The sequence below is a fragment of the Rhamphochromis longiceps genome, linkage group LG22, assembly GCF_057381845.1.
Source record: "Rhamphochromis longiceps isolate RC_006_pf linkage group LG22, R_longiceps_female_GT1.1, whole genome shotgun sequence".
Taxonomy (NCBI): Eukaryota; Metazoa; Chordata; class Actinopteri; order Cichliformes; family Cichlidae; genus Rhamphochromis; species Rhamphochromis longiceps.
In genome coordinates this window covers 3615301-3638735 of record NC_140577.1, presented here as the reverse complement: position 1 = coordinate 3638735, position 23435 = coordinate 3615301, and the positions used below count along the sequence as shown (strand labels likewise).

General features: G+C 40.3%; 1 protein-coding gene across 1 annotated transcript; it reads left to right on the top strand.

Moving 5' to 3' along the window:
• The first annotated feature begins 414 nt into the window (after positions 1 to 414).
• LOC146643143 (gamma-enolase) lies at positions 415 to 21708 on the top strand. Its single transcript, XM_085395305.1, has 13 exons — positions 415 to 500; positions 11377 to 11462; positions 11772 to 11867; positions 12699 to 12757; positions 13670 to 13739; positions 14879 to 15012; positions 15318 to 15409; positions 15605 to 15735; positions 16336 to 16533; positions 17930 to 18131; positions 19548 to 19656; positions 20457 to 20515; positions 21459 to 21708. The coding sequence occupies exons 2-13, from the start codon at positions 11378 to 11380 to the stop codon at positions 21526 to 21528; spliced, it is 1305 nt and encodes a 434-aa protein (XP_085251431.1). The 5' UTR covers positions 415 to 500; position 11377; the 3' UTR covers positions 21529 to 21708.
• The last annotated feature ends 1727 nt before the right edge of the window (positions 21709 to 23435 follow it).

Genomic DNA, 23435 nt, shown 5'->3' with positions numbered 1-23435 from the left:
AGTGCAACACACAATTTTTGCTTGTTATGTCATATTTATCTCCCTACAACATGAGCATTACACACACTGAGCATCATGTCGTGTGAGTATAGTGGAGAAGGCTCAATTATGTAACCATATATACATCAGCTGAACCCCACTGCAGCACCAGAGAGAGGCAGGGAGACACGCAGCGCGAGAACCGGTCCTGCCTTCATCTATTTTTACCTCCTCTGTCAGGCAAAGAGCCTCTGCACCCCATCATCATCCCTCCGTCCATCTCCTCCTTTTTAATTAACCCTCCTCTTCCTCTCCCCATCTCCCTTCTGAGTCATCTCCCTCCCCTCCTCCCTCTGACACACACTCGCACATATATATCACCCCCTCCTTCTCTCCTCTTCTCTTCCTCCTCCCCTCCTGTTTCTCTCTCTCTCATCGCTCTGCCTCTCCAGTATTTTCTCAGTCGCCGTAAAAGGCAGAACTCACTCACACACACACACACACACACACACCGGCATCAGGTAAAGGCAGGAAATCCTCTCTTCCTCTTTGCATCTTTGTGTTCCTGCATCATTGTAATTGCGTGTCTTTTCTGTGTGCTGCATAGCGGATACAGAAGGTTGTGCACGAGAATGAAATGCTTCAGTTTTAGGTCTTACTGCATGTGTGTGTGAGAGGTCGTAGTCCAACTGTGTATGTGTGTGTGTGTGTAAGACCGGAAGTCATGCATGTGTGTGCATGTACTGAAAGATGTGTGTAAGCGTCAGTTTTAGATGTGTGTCTAAATGTTGCATTGTTGTGGCTTTCAAAAATGTGTGTGTGCGTATACAGGAGGAAGGAAATGATGTGTATTTGTCTGTGTGTGTTTTGGCAACATGCACATAATCTGTGTGAACAACCTCTTGCAAGAACGCATTGGTTTGATGTCTTGTGGCAGCTTGTGTGTGTGTGTGTGTGTGTGAGAGAGCTGCAGTTTTAGATACTAATTTGTGGTTTATTTATGTGTGTCATGGCTTTTTGTGTGTGTGAGCTGGTTTGTGAGAGGGGGAGGAGGGTTAAAGCTTTCAACTGTCATTATGAAGTGTAAGTGTGTGTGTGTGTGTGTTTGCTAGATGTGTTATGACAAACTATCTAACAGAAAATGTGTGTGTCTGTTTGCTGCCTGCATTTCCTTTGGTTTCTTGTAAAATGGCTGTCAAGTGTATTGCGTGTGTATTTGGTCATGTGAGTCTTGGCTGTAGGAATGCTATGTGTGTGTGTGTGTGTGTGTGTGTGTGTGTGTGTGTGTGTGTGTGTGTGTGTGTGTGTGTTTGTGTGTGTGTGTTTGTGTCTGTGTGTATGATCCTGCAGTCAATTACGTTTGAGTCCTCGGTACATCAACCGTGTATGTGTTTGATTGAGAGGCACAAATAGGTGTGTGTGTGTGTGTGTGTGTGTGTGTGTGTGTGTGTGTGTGTGTGTGTGTGTGTGTGTGTTAGTGCTTTTGCAGCAGGTACATTTATGAGTGGGGGTTGACAGAAGCAACAAATATTAATCAATAAATAAAGTACAGCAGTGAAAATTGATATGACATGAGATACAATGAGATGGTATTAAAACAACAATATTTCATAACTTGTCCTACATTCAGCTTTTACAGCAGGAATCATTATTTAATCATTCCAGGAACGCGTCCTCAAGGGAAAAGTAACAAACAATAACTGAAAAAAGGAAAGTTAAGGGTTTTGAAAGTCTTTACAGACTAGTGAAATGAATATGGGCGACCTGGTGGTGCATGCTGGCTTAAATGGCCTTAGGTGTGGATGTGAGGTGTCCGTGTGTGATGGACTGGTGATCTGGGTGTGTCTCACCTCTTACTGCATGAAAGCTGGGATAAGTTCCAGCTACGCTTTGTCAGTAAACTACAGAAATGGATGGATGAAGTATATATGATTAAAAAAATAGTGAGATATAGATTTTAATTGATTTGAAGCAGCGATAGATGTTTATTTTTTGCTGTTTGCATGTCACATTTCAAGCAAAAAGGATGAATGCATCATGCATTTGTCTTACTTTGTGGCTAGCTTCTCTCTTTATTGCAGCTGGTTTGTTGTTTTTCATCCTTTAACCAGCGAACATCTCAGAATGAAAGAAGCTCTATCTCGTGCATTTGAGCTTCCAGCATGAGCACCGTCCTGATGAGTTTATGGTCCCATCTTAAGTCGATAGTTTTAAGGCTGATTGAATACAACATGAGGCCTGTTTTGTATATTTCAGTAACAATTAGAGCCAAGGAGGACTGAGGGTAAGCTTTGCTGTGTGACCGACTAGTTGCTAGCCTACGCAGTGTCCATCGATTTCACAGTCAGCTCCATGACAGCTAGTTTTAAAAAGCTGACATGGCTCAGCTTCGGGCTTCACAGCGGGACTTCAGAAACCAGTGGGAGAGGCCATGGTTGCTTTGGAAATCTTATATTTACTGTATGTACATATAATGGCTTCGAGGCCTTTGTGGGATTGCACTTTGAAGTCTGTGACTTCCTGAGTTGAGTCTCCAGGTTCAGAGGTTTATGATTCTTGAGCATGTCACACTGGGAAATAGCCACTATGACGTTCTGCCAGTTTTACTTATATATCCAATAAGATCACAGGTCAAGTGAGAAGTAGCGTCATTTCCTCAGACTTCTATAGAGCCAGACATCTTTTTTTGAAACCACAGGATTTACCGCCTTCTGTGCTGACTCCACTTTCCAGAAAGAAAAGCTACGTCAGTCTTTGTCTACAGTCTAAGCACCATCAGCTGTTCCTCTCAAAGAGCCAAGGGTTAGGAGTAGCACATCAGTCAGTTTATCAATTTGGCACATTTACAAAAATGTTGTTTAATATGTTTTGTAATTTTAGACTGAATGAATAAAAGTGCATCCATCTATCTCAAAGGTATAGCATCTGTTTACACACTATAGTGACTCAACTTCCCTTGAGGGAGAAGAGGCATGATTCTGTAACATGAATCATTAACACTTCGTTTGCTTATGGTCGGAGTGGATCTGAGATTGTGAATCGAAGTCATATTGCACGATGATCTTTGTGTCTCAGGAAGACTATTTGTTACTGAAAATTTTAATCAGAATCAGCATACTTTATTAATCCCGAAGGAAATTAGGGAGTGTATCTCAAATTTCAGGATGGATGGATTCTTTATCATTGCACATATACAGCTGTATGAATAAATATTAAAGAGACTTTTATTTTTGTTTTTAAAAAATATGTTGAATCAATCTGAATGCAAGAATCCGTCTCCAGCTTTCCTTGGTGGGGTGATTTCCTGCTAAAATGTGTTTGTGTGATTCTACAGTCAATCTTTACTGTGTGTGTTTTCTGTCTGATGCTTTTTAATATGGCAGCACTGAAAAAAACCCAACATGTCTCTGATTTCTTGGAAAATGGCTGTACAGAGCGTGTGTGTGTTGGCAGCAGGAGTCAAATGCGTGTGCGTTCGTGTTTGATCCGACGCTTGATTGTGTTGTGGTCTGGTGTAACAGCAGCGCGTGTTCGGTTTCTGCATCTCCGGCTGCCTGCTGTGACGCGTGGGCGGACGTTAAGTGTGCGCGAGTACCTGCGACAATCGCCAGCTGAAGCTACATGTGTGTAAACGTCGACACATTATCAGCATTACATACAGTATGTGTGAGACTGCTTCACTTCCCAAGTGTGTGCCATAATCAGCCTTCTGTTCCCTGCCTTCCTCCTCCTCCCCTTCATCCCTCCATCTCCCCTCTGTTCTCCAGCCAAACACAGTCATTTAATTATTTATCTTTCCCTCTTTTCTCCTCTTTTTTTATCTCTCTCTATCGCTCTCTCGCCCTCCCTCATTTCCACTCACTCTCCATTTTGTCCTTCATCACTCCCTCCCTCTCTCCTTCCTCCTGGCCATTCCCTATGTCTCTCTCTCTTTCAGTTTGCATATATTTAAAGCCACATTTTAGCACTTGTTCCTCTGTCTTTGCCTTTTTCTCTCCTTCTACGGCTGCTTTCATTTGTTTTGTTTACGTGTTATTTATGAAAATAAATGAACTGAAAGTGTTAAAAATAGACTGTAAATAATCAGGGCTTTCACTCACAGGAATAAATACTGACCTTTGCATCTGTTTGCTCTTTGCTGTATATAAAAGATGGCAGCATGAATTGCATCACCCAGTAATTTGTGCACTCCTGTTTGAAGCTTTTAGTTGGACATTTTGTCGCCTTGTGTTTTGGTGCCAGAATGAGTGATCCTAATTGGTTGAGAGCTACATAATTAGCTAATGCTAGCTAGCTTGGTTTGCAACCATAGACTATACATAAAAAAGATGTCTTGAAGTTCATTTAGAAATATGTTTACTATTAGTCCAGAAGGGAGATGAACCAGGGGATGTTTTCAGTGTGACTGACAAGGCATTAACCAGTAGGTGAGCAGCATGCACAGCCAGATGTTGTCCAGTTCCAAACCAGCTGAGACTTCATAGTGGGACTTCTTTAGTTACTGGGTGATGTCATGGTCACTACATTCATCTATTTATATAAAGTCTATGCCCGCGGTCCCCAACCATTTTTTGCACCACAGACAATATTTTCACAGACCGGCCTTTAAGGTGTCGCAGATAAATACAGCAAAATAAAATAAAATGACCAAGACAAAAACTGTGGTATTTTGTAAATATAATAATAAACATGAATTGACCGTGTAATTGTGTAACTTTATTAGCAGCGTCCTTAACATCCTCCTCTCTGCCCCTTAATGCTCTCTGGTCGCTATGGTAAAAACCCTGGAAACCATAAATTTCAAACCCGAGCCTCAACTCTCGCGGCCCGGTATAGACTCAACCGGTACCAGTCCGTGGCCCGGATGTTGGGCACCGCTGGTCTGTGCCATGAGTCAGTTCATGAGTCATATAAAACAGCTAGAGACCAAAATCATTGTAAACATGTTTATTTCTGCTGTAGAGATGAACGAGTTGAACACTGTAACATTGGAGTCCATGGGGAATGTCTCTGTTTGGAACCAGCCTCCAGTGGTCATCAGGGGACCTGCAGTTTTTGGCACTTAAGCGTTGCCTTTATTTCTCAGCCTTGATGGGTGCCATTTGATTAAAGTACAGTCTACACGGGCACATAGAGTAGGAGGGAAGGAAACAGATGGTAACGTTTGCCACATTAGCCATGCACCGTGCAATAACTAATGCTCCTGCGAAGTGGGAAAAGCCATCAAAGTCCTCAGCTCCTCAGCTGCTAGCAGTGCAGGAAGAACATTAGTTACGTTAGGTTTTGGATTGTGGAGCATTTTGAGCACCATTAAATTAGATCATTGTTCATTTATGCAGTCTGAGGGCTTTCAAATGGGAATTTGTTTCTTTTAGTGCTTCAAAATGTGGAATATCTTAGGTACAGAAAGTGGTTGTTTTAAATATTTTGTGAGTTTATGAAGAATTTGAGGGTAAAATGGGTAGGTGGTGTTATTTTTATAGGCTGTATTCTTCCTCTCGCTCATTTCTCTCCTTCTCTTCTGATGATTTTCATCACATCTGTCTTGCTCTTTTTCCTTTGATCCTTTTGTCCCTCCAGCCACATGCAGAGACACACAGAGTTGATGTTTTTCTATTTCTTTCCTTTCCTTGTGTGCCCTCATCTCACTCTCCCTTCTCCTCGTTCACTTCCTCTCTGGCACGCCCTCTTTTGGTGCTGGTACATTTTCTGCTGAGCTCTGCAGTCTCTGGTAGGTGTGGTGTGTTCATGGGTTCCATCCCTCTCTGCTGCTGCTGCTGCTGCTGCTGCTGTAGAGCTTACGTAATACACAGCAACGTGCCCAAACAGCACCGGGCGAGATGGAGAGAGAACAAGAGCGAGGAGAGAAAAGAGGGATGGAAATGAGGGTAATGAGATAATCCCATTAAGGTAGTGACAGATCAGGAAGCAAGAACATGTGTGTGGATATGAGATTGCTGCATGCAGTTAGTAGTGATATTAATGCACAACTTACATTCAAATGTCTTTATATTAAAAGAATGCATCGCCTCAGACTATGAAACATAAACATAATTAGGTTTCTCGATGCATTAAGACACAAGTCTCTTTTCATTTGCAGGCTGTAGGAGGCACTGAAATATTTTTTCTCTGCATAAATGAGTGAAACCATGACTGGGAGGCCACACAGCAGATGACGCAAGACCTATATATCTGCAAGGCCCTTGAACAGTCCTGACACAATAATGCTATAATTAAATCTCCAGGCAGTCACTCGGTCGCCTTAGGAAAGCAAGTTTTACCTCGTGAAACTAAAACAGTTTAGATGAAAACTGGGGATTGTGGGGTTTCTGAGGAGGTATCTCATGCGCTGCTGCTCCAGCCCAGGGAGGAACTGTTTGGAAAAGTCTGCAGTACGGCAGGGTGGGGCTCCAAACAGCACCAAAACTTTAAAAAAGAAATAATTAAACCACCCACACATCCAGAGTGAGCTGACGCTTCAGTATGCTGGTGGCACCTTACAGTATCTGCTTTCTCTTCTGCTGAGCACCATTTATACACTTTACTCATTATGCTGACACTTTTATCTCCTGTGACTTACGAGTGTAAGAACTGAATAAGCATAAATTTTCATAAATGCCACAATAAACCAATGGTGAGGGGAAAATGGGTGGAAATAATGTCCCTGAGCTGCGCAGAGGAATCGTGATAGAGCAGTGCTGAGCGAAGGAGTCAGAGGACAAGAGGAGTAATGTGACTTTGCATTGGGTTAAAAGGAACACACAAGGGAAATGGTGTACCTGGTGGAAGAGAAAGAAGGTGACACCTGGAATTAAAAAAAGAAACAAACGCTGCCTGATGTTTGCAGGAAAGATTCACATAAGCAGAAAGGGTTTGCATTCAGGATGTGAGTCAGATAAATACCGGGGGAAATAACAGAGGAAGAAGAAAGATAGCACAAGGACATAAATTATATAGAGAAATAGAAAAAAGTGACAGAAATCACTTTTTAAAATGTGCTCCCACAGGAACACCGGCAGGTTAACTCGACAATAAAACGAATGAAGATAGGCCAAGGAGACCGTCTTTATTTATTTCACCTGGCTCGTTTTTCTGTTTATGTTTCTACAGTTGGGAGATTTGGTCTCATATTACATGTTAAGTATATGAGTTCAGAGCATGTTGTGTAGATGACCTCATAATTAAAACAATCATTAGTTGCCACCATCATTTCATACAATTATTTTCCACCATGCTTAACAGCAGGACTCTGTTTCTTTGGTTGTTTGGAATCCTTAATATCAGCATTTTAAACACCTCCATGTTTTTCTTCTGGAACCAGCAGTGACTGTAGTTGGACTAAAGGGTGACCTGCTAACTGATCAACTAAGTCTAATTACATCCAAGTACCAGTCCTATAAAACACAACAATCAGACACATGTGGAGCACAAACCTTTTCAGACAGGATTCATCCGCAGTTAGAGGCTGCCTGTGTTTGCGCTGGTCGATGAAAGTGGCCGTGATCCTAACAGTGATGGCTTTAAAAGCATTTATCGTACTAGGCTCTAATCATATTATTTTTCATGTCTGCGCATGTCTGTTTGACAGGTTGCTGTAGTTTTACAATTTCACTGGCAGCTGGAAGCCGGTAAGCTACTGTAAACCTTTTACAGTAAAGCTCCTGTGAAGACTGCAAATTTCATTGTCTTTGCATCATTTCCAGTGACGTTACTCTAAATGGCATTTACAGAAAAACCTTCCCTTGCTGTAAATGTAATGGAATTGGAGTAGTGAAGACTTACTTTAATGAGACAATATTTTCCCACAATTCTTTGCCATTTATGATTTACATTCAAATTACTGCCTGTAGCTATGGCAGTGTCATAGTATTCAATCAGCAGAAATGAGCTACAGTGAGACTTTTGGAGCCAACTTTTTGGGGAAGTACAATTTTTTTAATTTGCATTTTTCAACCCCAACTTTTTTGAAAAGTACTCTCATCCCAGATCATACTCTCTGAAACATATTTAAATCTTAATATGACCACAATTTACACAACAATCATCACATTGTGTTAAATAAGACTGTGATATGAGTGTGATATGAGATACAGGGTGACTCAAGATTTCCAGAGAAAGTTGCTTTCTGCTGGTCTTTAGGTCTGGAAGCTTCTTCCATATTTCAGAGATAGAAAATTAAAGTGACATACCCTCTGTTGTGCATTCATACAACGTGGAGCTGATTTATCATTATTGGGATTCAATTGAACTTCTAAAACAATGTTGCCACATCTTATCTATACGTCTGTAACCAAAAAAGATGTATTGTACAGAGATATGAGGATGAGCTCTTCCTCCGAGCCTCCATATTTCTGTCAGTGCATCTGAAGAGGACAGCCTCGGCGCCAGGTTTCTGCAAGCTAGCTGGGAGCCAGATTTAGCTCACAGATCAATAAAGTATTCATACAGTACGGAGGGATGAGGACGGCATAAAAAGCCCCTTTTTGATGTATCACTGCAGTTACAACGCTGAGTGCCTGGACTGTCAATGAGAAGGAAGAGGGGAAACACCACCGCAGGAGAATAGAATTAATGAAAGCTTCAAATGCTCTTGAGGTTATGGCAATAATGTCACAGTGGTACAGAAATTAAAAATTCAACATCAAAGTGATGGAATACATTTTTAATCTTGTGCTGTGGAGTTCAGTCTCTCTGGCTGAGAAACAGAATTTGAAAGCTTTAAGTTAGTTAAGGGTACACGAGAGATTGAAAGGCCAGTGAAAGAGGCTCTCTTGGTTCTTCGTGAGCCATCTTTGACTTTTGTGTTTTTAAAAGCTGATATTTAAATCATCTTAATCGTATTCTAACATTTGCTCGACTAAAGGAAACCTCCTTCTCTCTGGTTTGCACAAAAAGTCACAAAACTCTTGCCTCCATCTAGTTCAGAGTGCAGCAGCTCGGCTTCTTTCTGGTTTTAGCAGATGGTATCACATCACCACAATCCTGGCTTCTCTCCACTGGCTCGAAAATGGGTTTGAAAATTGAAAAGATGGAATTAACATAAAAAACAAAGCGAACCATGAGGTGTAAAAGTAATACTGACAGCTGATAAAGGAGGGTTAATGCTTCCTTTATTAGCTCATTTAGCAGAGGATACACTAGACCATCCTTTATGAAAGGAAAGGAGATAATGTCACCCCGCAGTCGATGGTTACAGAAGTATAAATAACTTATTCACACCAAACAACATGAATGACAAGCAGTGCACATCATGTAAATGTTAATTATAAGTGTGCTTGCCATTGTCTGCCATAAGCTGCTGATATGTTTTGAACCTCAACAACAGGCTGTTAAACCCACAGCTGATCTCTGAGCATCACAGTGTGGTGATAAAATCTGCTTTTCTATTTAGTGTTACTTTAGTTGTTGCTTTATTGCCAGATTTTTAAACACCATGACAACAAGCATCAATCATCAGTGTGAAGGTTGACCTCTAAATTCAGATTCAAGTAAAAGCACTAAAAAAGCAAATAAACAAACCAACAAAACAAACATTTCAACCTATTAAAAGTTAAATACCAAGAGAGTTTGTGTCTTGTTGCACATAGCATCTGTACCAGTGTAACATACTGTATAGGCACATTCTGAGCGATAGTCCAATCACTCCTTCTGTATCTAATGCACATAACCACTTTTAACATGCATGGATTTAGAAACAGCATTAGCGTTCACGTGCTTTTTTTCTTCATGTTTTAATTCTTGCATTTAAACAGAACAAAGGTCCAGAAACAACCAGAAGAAAAGTGTTGGCTGCAGTGGCCTATTTCGAAGAATACCATGTAGTCAAGCTGTGTTTTTTCTTTAAGTGTCAGGTTGCCCACAGAGGAGCATCCTTCCAGCATTAGCACTGAAAGATTTTCCGAGATCTCTCTCCTGGGATACAAGAAGCAGCAGTAAACAGCAGCGGTAGAAGCCTAAAAAAGCTTTGCCAAGGTCAGACTGATGGCTAAAACCCCTGCTCAAAACCTTTTCTCTAGTTTCTTTATTGAAAGAGATCAAAGTTTTCAAAGTATATTAACTTAAATAGATCAGTGATCGGAAGGGTTATGAAGGCAACATCATTTTTACTTCAATCTCTTTTATGTATTAATGTATACATGTGTTTAATTGTTGGGGGTCTTACTGTCTGAACTGCATTTATACAAACACAGTCATTAAGTATTCATTATATATCATGATGCAGAAAAATACACAAACTCAAAGATTACTGTAAGAAAGGAAAGAAGTAATACCGTACGCAGTCGCACCAGTGTTCGTTTGATTACATTTTCCACTTTATATATTTTTCTTGGACTCTAATAAATTAGCTTTGTATGATTCCTCGATCAAAATAATCCTTTTGGATTTAAAGTGGACCTCAGTGCATCCTTTAATTTCATTCCAGTTTAGCTCCTCACCTTTAAACAAGCTCTCCTCTGATTGGCTGCCCCCCATAAACAGCAAGTTTGAACAGAAGGTGGGTGAAGCTTCTCTGCTCAAGCTACATGACAAATATATCACCTTCTAATGTAACATCTGCCACAAATTCATGATGTGAGGAATAAACTGATACTAAAACATTTCAAACAGGATCAAGCCCAGTGATTATAGCACCTATTCTCAGAGTTGTACTATTTAGCAAATGTTTTGAAAGGCATGTTGCATTTGTTGGGAGCTTTCTCTGTAGTAAATTAACAGATTGTTGGTGCCGTGGAGAATATTCCTGGCTGCAGGAGGCTGTGTGCAGGAGTAAAATAACAGAGCTTTCAAAGTAACAAAGGAAACTGTGAGCCAGCGAAACAGAGAGGGAGAAATCGGCGTGAAGAAAGAAAAAATAAGATCTATCAGGCTTTGATTCACAGTACTTGTTTGTATGATCAATGCCTCGCTAGTTTTGTTGACAATGAGAAAAATATAGCACATCACCACGAAACCAGAATAAATCAGCAGATTCCAGTCTGGATAAAAGCAGCGACGAACTGATGCATTATTTAAAACTCCTCTCTCTCCTACTGAAGTTTTTCTTTTTGCTGCTTCCAGAAACAGAAAAGTAACTGCAGTGTGTGTGTGTGTGTGTGTGTGTGTGTGTGTGTGTGTGTGTGTGTGTGTGTGTGTGTGTGTGTGTGTGTGTGTGTGTGTGTGTGAGAGAGAGAGAGAGAGAGAGACAATGCACTCCTCTGTAGTGAGCTTTGATTTCTGCATTGATGTTGCTCGCCGTCTCCCCTGGCAGGCTGCCGTGTGTTTGTGTTCACTGTAAAAATAGATCTTTTCATCCAGGAGCTGAAGTTTTCTGTGTTTCATCTCCTTGGTGCAGTTAAGGTGAAGTTATAAGTTAAAAACAGTTAACGGTGGGCTGTTTTTCTTGTCTGTGTCTTTCAGGATGTCGATCGTCAGCATAGTTGCCAGGGAGATCTTGGACTCCCGTGGAAACCCCACTGTTGAAGTGGACCTCCGCACAGAAAAAGGTGACCGCTAAAGAGCCTGTCTGAAAATGTCACAGGAAGAAAATAACACAATCTTTACCACCAGGAAAGCAGCTCACACTTACCATGCCAGAAAGCTAAAAAATAAAAATAAAAATGCAGAGCTTGGTAGTTTGAAGCAGCTGTTTGGGACATCAAATCCCCTTCAGCTGGCCTGTAAAATGAAGCTGAGCAACTGCAGGGATTATTAAGAAATGACACAAGGCATAGGGAAAGCAGTCTGAGATGAAGACTTGTCTAATATCTATCATATCAAAACCTTAATTCTTTCTCTCTTAATTCGTTTTCCAGGTCTGTTCAGGGCTGCGGTGCCCAGCGGAGCATCCACGGGGATCTATGAGGCTCTGGAGCTCCGAGATGGAGACAAGAGCCGCTACAAGGGCAAAGGTATGAAGATGCATCAGCTGAGCTTGCACAGACCGTTACATTCGATGAGAACTTAAAGCTGCATTCAGTATTTATGACCACAAGAGGGCGAACAATGAAGAGATCACTGACTAACAGAAACAGAGTGCTGTTTTCAGTGACTAGTGCTGCATTTATATGATACCAACACACTTCACATTTTATAAAAACCCTACAAAACAAAATAAAAACATAATAGACATAATATAGATTTTTATAAAAGCTTTATATACCCAACAAAAGTAAAAATACTTAAGAAGAAATAAGCCAGATGTGTTGACAATGACAAAAATATAGAACATTCAGAGACCTTTAAAGTATAAATTACAGTTTTCTAGAAGCTTTCTTTAATTCAGTGTTTGTGACGCTGAGAAACTCTTTGTCCTGTCGACGTATTCCTCTCACAAATAGTTTTGCAGTGTAGATGTTTGGACATCTTATTTTTATTCATAATATGACGCTAAAATGCCACAAAAGTCTTGATAAAGTCCAGCATTTTAAATTTGTCTAACAAATCATTTTTACTGCTGGCGAACACTGAAAGACACTTCAGTGACTATAAAACAGCCATTAAGGCTGCGGTGCTCACCTAACCTTCAAACAAATGAATCCACAGTAAATCTCACCCTAGAGTTGCTGCAAAAGCAATCAGTGCTGATATGAAAATATTTCCAAGTAATTTGGAAGAACACTAATAGATAAAACTGTGCTCTGTTTTCACTACAATTTAACATTATTTGTTATTGATAATTCACGTGTTCACCTCACGTTTTTGTGATGCTGTGCGTCTGATTTCCTTCTTTGTCACTTTAGGTGTTTTGAAGGCAGTTGGGCACATCAACGATACTCTGGCTCCAGCCCTTTTAGCCTCTGTAAGTCCTCACATCACTTATTATACTATAGAGGATTAACGTCAATCTTAAACCTATTTTTTGTTATGTACTCAGTTTAATATAGTACTTTCTTAATCGAACTGACCGCTCAAAATAATTTTCAGCTACAAGCACTCTGTGATTCCTGTGAGCTGAAACAACAGCTGCAAACATCTGCATTAAAGCAAGGATTTCTGCTTTTTTCCCATTATGATGGGAGTGAAAGGGGATATCTTTCATATGGTCATCTCACACACAGATGCCCCACCCACATCCTGTTCTGAGCAGCAGCCAATCAGACAAAAGTTGGCTTAAAAGAAGGAAGAAAATAGCCAAAACATCCAAAACAGCTTGATTATCATGATTATTGTGACCTTTTGATCACACTAAGCTGCTTTAGTTGGAAATAATGGAGCTGGAAATAAATATAATAGGTTCCCTTTAAAGGGAAATTTAATTACCATTATGAATGTCTTCTAATTAATCATTGTGTTGGGAGCCGTGCATTAAAAACTGCACACGTGTTTGTGTGTCTCCACATTTTATAGCCTTAATTAATTAGCTGTTTGAGTTATTGAGGCTGAAAATGTTAAGACTTAAAATGTGAATAATTGTCTTGGAACAAACAATTATCATCAGACGACAGCTGATGGATTACCATACTGACTATTTAGTAACTCCAGAAGTGGATTTTATATGTGGTAAATGTTCCCAATATGTCATACTGGTGGGATGTTACACTTTTTAAATAACAAAGCATGGTAGTTTAGCCTACATAATGAGTGTTTGTCTTATTATGGAAAAACGATCTCATGTCTTTTACATTTACTGCAACTAAATGTATGTATGTAACACGTATGACTGTAGACTATATGTGAATATCACCACTTATTGTTCTGCTTTTGTCTGCAGGGCATCAGCGTGGTGGAGCAGGAGCAGCTGGACAACATGATGATCGAGATGGACGGCACAGAAAACAAATGTGAGTTGAAACCCGACAGGAGCAAATCAAGATGACTAACAGCACATCATCAGAGTCTAGCAGCCAGCTGGAAATCTCCCCGTTTCTGCAGCTCAGCATCCATTCGTGTGAAGTCACACACATTTTGAAAAATGCTTTGCGCCGAAGGTTTGTCACAGAGCGCTTTGCAGAGCGACGAGGGGCATAAATACAGATTGAGCAAAGAGATTTGTGTTCCAAACAAGCTTTGGCACGATCAATGCAAACTCACATCTTTAATAAATAAATGCAGTGCTCATTTATTATAATTTAAAATCATGTTCAGGCAGCAGTGTAATCAGCCCTCAAAGTAATGTCGTTTGGGAGAAATTAATCTCCGCCAGCACGGAAACCTGTCAGACTGAACTGCAGCTGAATGTATCGGCTTTCAACGACAAACATGCTTATACCCAAAGAGCCGTGGCATTTCACTTTGCTTTAGTTTTTACAGCTACACAAATTTAAACTCATTTTTTAAATCTATGGTTAAAAAATAGTGAGATAATCTTTTTAAATTAAAGCAAAAGATAAAAGAATTTAAAGCAACAACATATCGAGGAATAAATTGTGTTTTTCAAAAGAATAACAAAATGTAAGGTAGCATGAAAAAAATGTCAGTAAATAGAATCTGATTTGAATTATGGAATCTATATCAGAAATGCTAAAGTTTGAGTTTAAAGGTTTAACTTTTAACTCTTTAAAAATCATGTAAATTTGAATGGATCCAATACTCACTACAAAATGTTGCAGCTACAGTCGTAAGGTGACAGATACTTCTGGATGTAGGCTTAATCCAGGAAAAATCCAGGAAAATGGCTGTAAATGGAATCTTACCTGCCAAACTTGGTCATGCCAAATACGATCTACATTTAACATTATTTATTTAAAGTTTACTGAAGAAAACAGCATTAATCATCATAAAACCCCCACATCTACCTGTGTGTCAAAGAGGCCACGCTCCTATAATGTAGCCAGGTTGTAAACATGCTTTTTCTGCTATAAAATTGGACCTTTAACAGGAACCGACTCCTTAAAATAGTTTTTCAGGGTAAGTGAACTGAGACACTAGACACTGTGGATGCTAACACCCATCACTTTCTCTCTTATGACCTTTCAAACAGCCACGTTTGGGGCCAACGCCATCCTGGGAGTGTCTCTAGCCATCTGTAAGGCTGGCGCAGCAGAGAAAGAAGTCCCCCTGTACCGCCACATAGCCGACCTGGCTGGAAACACAGAGCTGGTGCTGCCGGTTCCTGTAAGCATTTAAATCACTGCAGAACACCTACAGTGCTGTGGAAACATTCACACGGCACCTTGTTGTTCAGTATGTCACTGAAGGATTATTAGAACTCCATGTAATGTAACATTTCATATATTTAATGCTTCTGTTTACACCACATTTAAATACTTCTGCACACTGGCAAGACGTTTCTACTAAAAGTCGTTTTGATTAGTTGCTATAGAAACACAGAAAGTGATGAATTCGAGGACCTTTAATCGTTTTTAAAGCCTTCTTTCTGCCTTTTTGTTTCCTTTCCTCTTCTTTTCTCTTCTCTTCAGGCCTTTAATGTGATAAACGGAGGATCTCATGCAGGAAACAAACTGGCCATGCAGGAGTTCATGGTGCTGCCAGTTGGGGCTGAATCTTTCAAGTAGGAATTCACCTTTAAAAGCATTGACTGTTCATAAAAGTCTGATTTCTCAGCTGCTAGATTTATTTGATTTAATGCATTTCTCGTTAAATCATCCTGCTTTGTTGTTTTTGAAACCACAGCTGGTGTTGCTCCTTGCCTCCTTGTTCTTGCATCCTGTCACAGTCATTAACAGGTATCTCTTCTGTCTCTCAGGGAGGCGCTAAGGATAGGATCAGAGCTCTACCACACACTGAAAGGAGTCATTCAGGAGAAATACGGCCAAGACGCCACCAACGTTGGAGACGAGGGAGGATTTGCTCCCAACATCCTGGAGAACAGTGAGGGTGAGGAACAGATATTTGAATAATTAACAATATGTTTGGGTCTGTTTGCAGCAGCTTTTAAGCCACCTTCTTTAACTGGAGTGGGAATCAGTAGATAGATCTGGGAAAGCTTTGATTATGGAAAATTTCTGTAAACATGATCTTTACTTGACTTCCATTGGTAAACAAAACAAAATCTAAAATGGAATATTTACTGACATGTAAGTTTAATATTACTTAATAGGTTCAGTCATCAGAAATGCTTTAGATGTTTTCCACCTCTCAGTACTGCCTGTCTGCAGCCTGAGAAGCTAACTCATACAGAAGACACGTTTGAGCCTAATCTGGCCTACTTTCAGCACTTACAGCTCAGTTATAGTACTCACACAGTTGTGGCCAAATATGGACCAAACATACCTGAGATGTGGCCCATATATAAATTGGACCTGAGTCAACGCTGTCTGTCAAAGCTAAATGTGGCCCTTCCACGTGGACCACATTTGGGGCAAACATGCCTGCCTACCCGAGAAGCCTGGGGGCAAAAGATTCACTCCATTCCTTATTTTATATCCCCCCCCCCCCCCCCCCCCCCCCCCGCTTGTCTCTTTCTTTGTTCTTCAGCTCTGGATCTGCTGCAGACAGCCATTGAGAAGGCTGGCTTCACAGAAAAGGTAGTAGTCGGGATGGACGTTGCCGCCTCGGAGTTTTACCGTGAGGGGAAGTACGACCTGGACTTCAAATCCCCACCAGATCCAGAGCGACACATCACTGCAGAGGAACTGGCTGACATCTACCAGGGCTTCGTCAACAGCTACCCAGGTTTGCTTATTTAAATTTGTACAAAACTCAACCAGTGTTTGGTTCAATGCAGTTCAGTCAATGTCAAATGGTTAAAAAAGTAGTTCTTTATCTAGTGATAAAATAAGTTAATGTGACATAAAGGTGAAATGCTTATTTCTTCAGTAGTGTTGCTGGACTGCAGAAACACGACATGCTTTTAAATCCAAGGTTGCTGACTCTATGAAACCCAAAGAAAAACGGCTTGGCCTTTTAGCTAGCTGACATTTTCAGCTGACTTAATGATTTGAACACAGGACTTCAGGGCCAAATGCTTTTATCTCCACCCTTGTTTACGCATTGGGACGGTGAAAATTCAGCATTTTCTCCATTAGTGGATTACTCTCAGGCTCAGTAAAATTTCTGGGGTTTTTTCGGGGTACTTTTAGGTGGATATTTCTGCTTTATTATTTTCCCTAAAATAATACAGAAGAGATACAGAAACCCTTCAACAATAATAAAGACAATAATAAGGCCAACTGGATTTGGAGGATTTACAAGTATTACAGGTGATATGAAGTTTGTAGAGAAGTCACTTGGAGGGGTGACTACTATCAATGTCAAACTGGATTAAACTCTGTTGCATTAGTCCTTCTCCAGATGAGGCTGACTTTTTTCTGCCGCTGTTCTCTGCAATAACGTTTAATGTCCCCTCTATGACCCATTATATTTTTCCCCATTTAAGTATGTAAGTAAAGATTTATTTATTTCACAGACAGGCAGTCACAAAGGGCTGTGCACAAAGATAAAAATAAACAGAACGTTAAGTAACAAAGTAGACAATATACACAATATAAATACAATAAATACAAATGTAAAAATAAAATCTATCATATATAAACAGCTTCAGTGGTAGAAGCTCAAATGAAACACTGTAAGACTTTTAAATGGTAAAATCAGTGAGTGTAGAAGTAATCCCTGTGAGCCGAGCTCTGTATGATGTCATTGAGAGAGGACATGTAATCAGATCCATTCATCCATCTTCTTCTACGAATCCGAACTCTCATGGGGCGAGAAGAGAGATAAATAAGGGTTGTTTTGATTCCAAGAATAGCTCTGTGTAACCAGTTGTGCCATGTGTCTCACTTCCTGTAGGGATCTTTTTACTCTGTAACACTCATCTGATCTGGCCTGAAAAGACCTGTGAGTTGTCTGCTATGTGATATACTTTGAAAAGTCTAAAAACGGAGTTCAGGGCAGCTGAAAGAGTTCCCTTTATACCACTTAAATGATGATATCTTGAAATTGTCCAATAATTTCAAGGACTTGTGTTGTGTTATCTGAAAAATTACATTATTGGTTATTATTATTAAATCACTAGTTAGCACTAGCAGTCCCTCTATTGATGAGTAACAGACCTCTCCTTTTTCACTTCCAGTGGTGTCCATCGAGGACCCGTTTGACCAGGATGACTGGGAGGCCTGGTCGCGCCTGACGGCCCAGGTGGGGATCCAGGTTGTTGGGGATGACCTGACGGTGACCAACCCCAAGAGAATAGAGAAAGCTGCTGAGGAGCGAGCCTGCAACTGCCTGCTGCTCAAAGTGAACCAGATCGGCTCTGTCACCGAGGCCATACAGGCGTACGTCTGCTTAGTCCACAGTTCAATGAGAAATTTCAGTGTGGACACGATTCACATTGTGGAAATAAAAACAAGGCCATTTAATAAATGAAAGAAGTTACAAATTCTTACATATTGGGTATTTAAAGATCCATAAATTCAATTTGTCACTGACACAGTGTTGTCCTGGAGCTACAGAGTAACCCTCCACCCCCTCAGGCAGGTCCGTGACCTCGAAGCCTCGGATTGGCCGAACAGCGCTTTCAATCTTTGCTGAGGTGACAGAGAGAGGCACAGCTGTCCAGCTGTCAGTCAAAGATGTGGAAATATAGACACACACATACCCAGTGGATGTCGCTATAGTGTCAGTCACATCGGTCATTACCTGTCAGCCATGTTGGCCTTGTTCCATTTATGGCGGATAAATGAAGGACAGGAAGTGACAGAAGATGTTTAGGATAAGGTTCAGCTATCGGTCAGACATACTGCTGACGTGGGTTGGCACTGCTGCGTATGTTTCTGTACACTTGATGATAAATTTGTGAAGAGTGTGTTTGCTCCAGTCTTGGATGTGTGTATCATCTATAACAGACTTACCAAACTGTCACTCAGGGTTATGAAGCCATCAGTCACAACAGTGTAGCTGGATTAGAGCAGGAGGGGAGGAGGGAGATTAAATGATAGACACAGAGCTGATGACAGTAAAGGTGATGTATTACATCCATCACATGAAAAGCTTCCTGCATCGTGAATCTGATACATTAGCTACTTTTTTTTATAGCTCAGAGGGGGCAATACACTTTATGTCTTAATCTTCATGTTGTTAGCAGGTTAACATGCGAGATGAGCCGCAGTTACAAATGAATTATATCAGATTAATTAACTTGTCCAATTAGCACAGCGCAGTTAATATATGCAGCACAGTGTGGCATCAGTGTGTAGAGGGAAGGTGAACTATGTGCTCCCACGACCTTCAGTGCTGCCTCGTACTGTGCTACAGTGGTTAGCATCCAACCCTCTTCAGTAGTCCACCTAAATAAAAAGTGACTCTTAGTGGTCGCTTTTAGGGATTTATGTCATTGTTGGATTTTAGGGTTGAAAGAAAGCAGAGTTTAGCCTTTCTTGTAGGCATAGCTAAAATTATGTTGTCTCTTGGCTTTTTATGTTCTTGTCCCACAGTGTCAAACGTTACCCAGTGAACATTTCAACACCGGGAAACCGCTGTCTGACTGTCTTTTGTAGCTGTCTAGTTTTGGTTAGAGAAAATTTAAGTTATGACGGCTTTGGAGATGTAACTTTGCTATCAGGTAGAGATCTTTCTTAGCAAAGGGAGGTTTGTCTATGGGAACAGTTTTATTATCAATTATTATCCTTTTATCAATTGGAAGAAAATGAAAATGACTAACAGAGTGCTTTGAAACAAACTTTGTCCTTCAGGTGTAAGCTGGCTCAGGCAAATGGTTGGGGTGTGATGGTCAGCCATCGCTCAGGAGAAACAGAGGACACCTTCATTGCTGACCTGGTGGTGGGACTCTGCACTGGACAGGTAAGTTTAGAAGCTGACTCCAACGTTCAAGTCTCTCCTCCAAACCAAAGTCAATGTTATGGCTGATGTAGATATAGGTTTCAGGTTTTTGTCCTTGTAAGGATGTAAGAATCCACAATCGTTTAGCTATTGTTTTTTTTCTTGTTGCCTTTAAAATGTCAGTAAACTAAACTTACAGTGAATATTAAGTTTTGTAAGTTTGTTTTAAATATATAAAATAAATTGTGAAGTAAACTGAACAAGATAAAATAAAGATATTAGTGCATTTCTTCATGAGAAATTTAACTTCAGCCTTATATTGTTTTGTATTATTCTTTAGACTAACTGACTATAAGTGAATGGAACTAAATGTCTAAAATAATTATCAATTCTCTTGGCTTCTAAACACAGAAACACACATTTTATTTTATCTTTTGCTAATACAGTAACAATAAGCAATTTAAATAATTTTCTCTTATGACCTTAATTCTTTAGTATGACCTTTAGCCCATAAAATATTAGCATTGTGCTAATGCATGCTGATAATTACACAGCTGAAGTGCAGGTACACCACAATACAAACTTCCATATTTGTACAAAGAAGCTGTTTAGGGTGGCTGAATGATGCTATCCTCTAGCTAAACTTCTCGTTCACCTCACTAAATTTACATTTTTGGGCTACAGCTCCACAACTGTCCAGCTTCATTCTGAACTATCATTCAAGTGTTTCCCTGTGAAGCCAGAAGTCCAGAGAGTTCTTGGTGTTATATTTTAATATTCTGTTGGTCACCTGCAGGATAATGTTTATCTTACTGTTGCAGATTAAGACTGGCGCCCCCTGCAGATCTGAGCGGCTGGCCAAGTACAACCAGCTCATGAGGTCAGTGTGCTGCAGACAGAGAGGTCTCTCTCTCTCTCTCTCTCTATATATATATATATATATGTATATATATATGTATGTATTTAATGTGAAAACATTTTGAATCTAGAATTAAAATAACTCCAAAAACAGTCCTTTTCTTCAGTATTTACTCATGAATTCCTAATTGGTCCTCTGGCCTGTTGAATGTTTAGTAGCCCCTTTCTTTTAGCTCCAGATCAGGCGGCAGCATTACAGTGCAGCTCCTCAGGTGCCTGCTCTGTCCTAGTGCTTACCATCAGAGAGCTAATTGACATGACAGGCGACAGGAGCGCTGGTGTCACCCCATGTGCCCAAGCCAGTCAGTGGCAGGGGGAGGTGGGAGGAGGAGACAGGAGGGAGGGAGATTGGATCGGCTCAGCGGTGTAATCCCATTGGACTGCTGAGGACCTGTTAAGGGTGCAGAGACTTAACGGGGGCATTAACGAGCAATAAATGCTAATCAGCGCAATCGAGCGTGAACACACACACGTGAGAATCTGTTGTGCAGCAGGTAGATGCTGTAACATGAGCTTTTTAACAATGGAAAAACTGAGTTGTGATTTGCATTTTCGCATACATCCTGTTTTATTTTTTATATGACCAATGATCTTCTAAAGTTGATTATTTTGCTTTTATCTAGGGATATAAATGGATTATTTTGCCTGCAGCTGTGGTGCAGTGACGTGGCAGCTTGTCAGATTTTTGTTGATTTGTTGAAGTTTTTATGCAAAGCAGATTATAAGTAAGAAGGCTGTGCTGGACATGCAGATATTATTTTCAATATATATGATCACATGTCGCCAGTGCAAAGAATATAAACTCTTCCTGGTTACAGGCTGACCTTATGAAGAAGAACAGAAATTATTTCCTTCAAAAACAATTAAAAAATGTTGTTTTTGTTTCTGTCTTCCTGCCACTGTAGGATTGAGGAAGAGTTGGGCGACCAGGCTCGCTTTGCAGGCCATAACTTCAGGAACCCCAGCGCTCTGTGAAACTGACTGACGAATGACTTGCAATGACACACACACACACACACACACACACACACACACACACACACACACACACACACACACACACACACACACACACACAAGGAACGAGCCATGTATAAGGACAGATTACAGATAAGCAAAAGAAAATAGCTAAAAATAACTAAATAAATAAATTATGCACTGAACTTAAAGGTAGGGAGATGAAACTGTATGCACACACACACACACACTCACACACACACACAGTGAGCAGATGCAACACGTGTAACGCACATGCAGGGGAATAACATAAAATCTGAATATTTATAAGCCAGACATGCACTGTTACTGTAGTTTTAAAGGAGTAGTTTATGTACAGCCAGAGGACAGACCTGCAAAAATAAAGATTAACATTGTAAACACAGAGAAATTAATGAGTAAAGATATCAGAAAACCATGAAGACTAATGCTCGCAACTGACAGAGAACGATGCATTTGTAAGGAAAGCAGCAGTTTCAGGGATGGAGTGAGGCTAATAACTACACACTGTAAACACCTGAACACTTACACACTCTGCTATGTCACACTCTTACCTGGACACTCGAGTACCTGCACTCCTCCCACTTCTGTCCTCTTCTTTCTCTCTATTTTCGTCTCCTTGTTCTTCTTGTCGTGTCTGTCTCTCGGTTCCAGTTGCTCCCTTTTCTTCTCGCCCAGACGTGATTCTGATTATTTGTCCTTTGTCCATGCTTGAGATCCTGCCTCTTTCTCAGAGAAAAAGAAGATAGAATATATGAACCCCGAGTCCCTTTGTTCCTTTGGTTCCTCCTGAATGTCTTTAGAATAGCTGTGATCAAAAAAAGAAGAAAGAAAAAAAAAACACTTAAAGAGAACGCTTGTCATTGAAAATAATGTGAAAATATGTGAAATAAAAAAGATGGTAATTTACAATTTCAAACACAGCTGAAGGAGTTTTGTCGTTTTGTGTCTGAATCTTTTTTTCAGTGAAATGTCAGAATATGAGCATGTGGAGGTTTTTTTGTATTTTTTACAACTTGTTCAGCTCAACAGCCAACGAGCTCTGCCAGGGTGAGGCATCTGTTTTCCCTCAGTCCGCAATTCACACAATTCACCGCTTATTTTACAGTAAGCATGTGAGCAATGCAGTCAAACCTGCACACATTGATCACTAACGGGTCATCACTCAAACTGTGAAGATCAAGATCACATTTGGTGATATACTCGCAAAAGCTGTGAATTGTGATGAATATGAGCTCCTACTGATCTTCTGGTTTTTAGGTCCCAGTTTAGTTCAGTAAGTTATGTATTTTGCTATTTGATGTGATAATATTTAAAACTGCAAACTGGCTTAAAACTATAGCATCTGCTTGGGGAACTTATAATCAATATACCTTCGACAATACAGGAGACTTTTTTCCATGAAATTAAAATTGTACCATTAACATGTGACTGAAGGACCAACGGTGTTCAGCCATTATTTTGTTGCTCCAGTCCGTCCACGTTTCTTCTGAGAGCTCAGCTTTATCCTCTGGTGACGACTGCTATCATGGAGTCATGAAGGGAGCTCCTGGAGGGCAGTGCCTCCATTCAGAGGAATCACTGAGAGGATGGAAACAATGTCACCTGATGGAACATCTACGATCTCTGGCCATTTCATTAGGTACATCAGTTCAGCTGCGTGTTAACACAAATATCTAATGAGCAAATCACATGGCAGCAACTTATTGCATGTTGACATGTTCAGGATGACCTGCTGAGCTCAATCTGAGCAGACGGGGGGAAAAATTTTATTTAAGTGAACTGAAGCTATTTACCAGATTAAAACAGTTTTTTACATTTTCTAAAACATGTATTAAATCAAGAGGATTTATGAAGAAAACCAGTTTTAAATGATTAAAAACAGC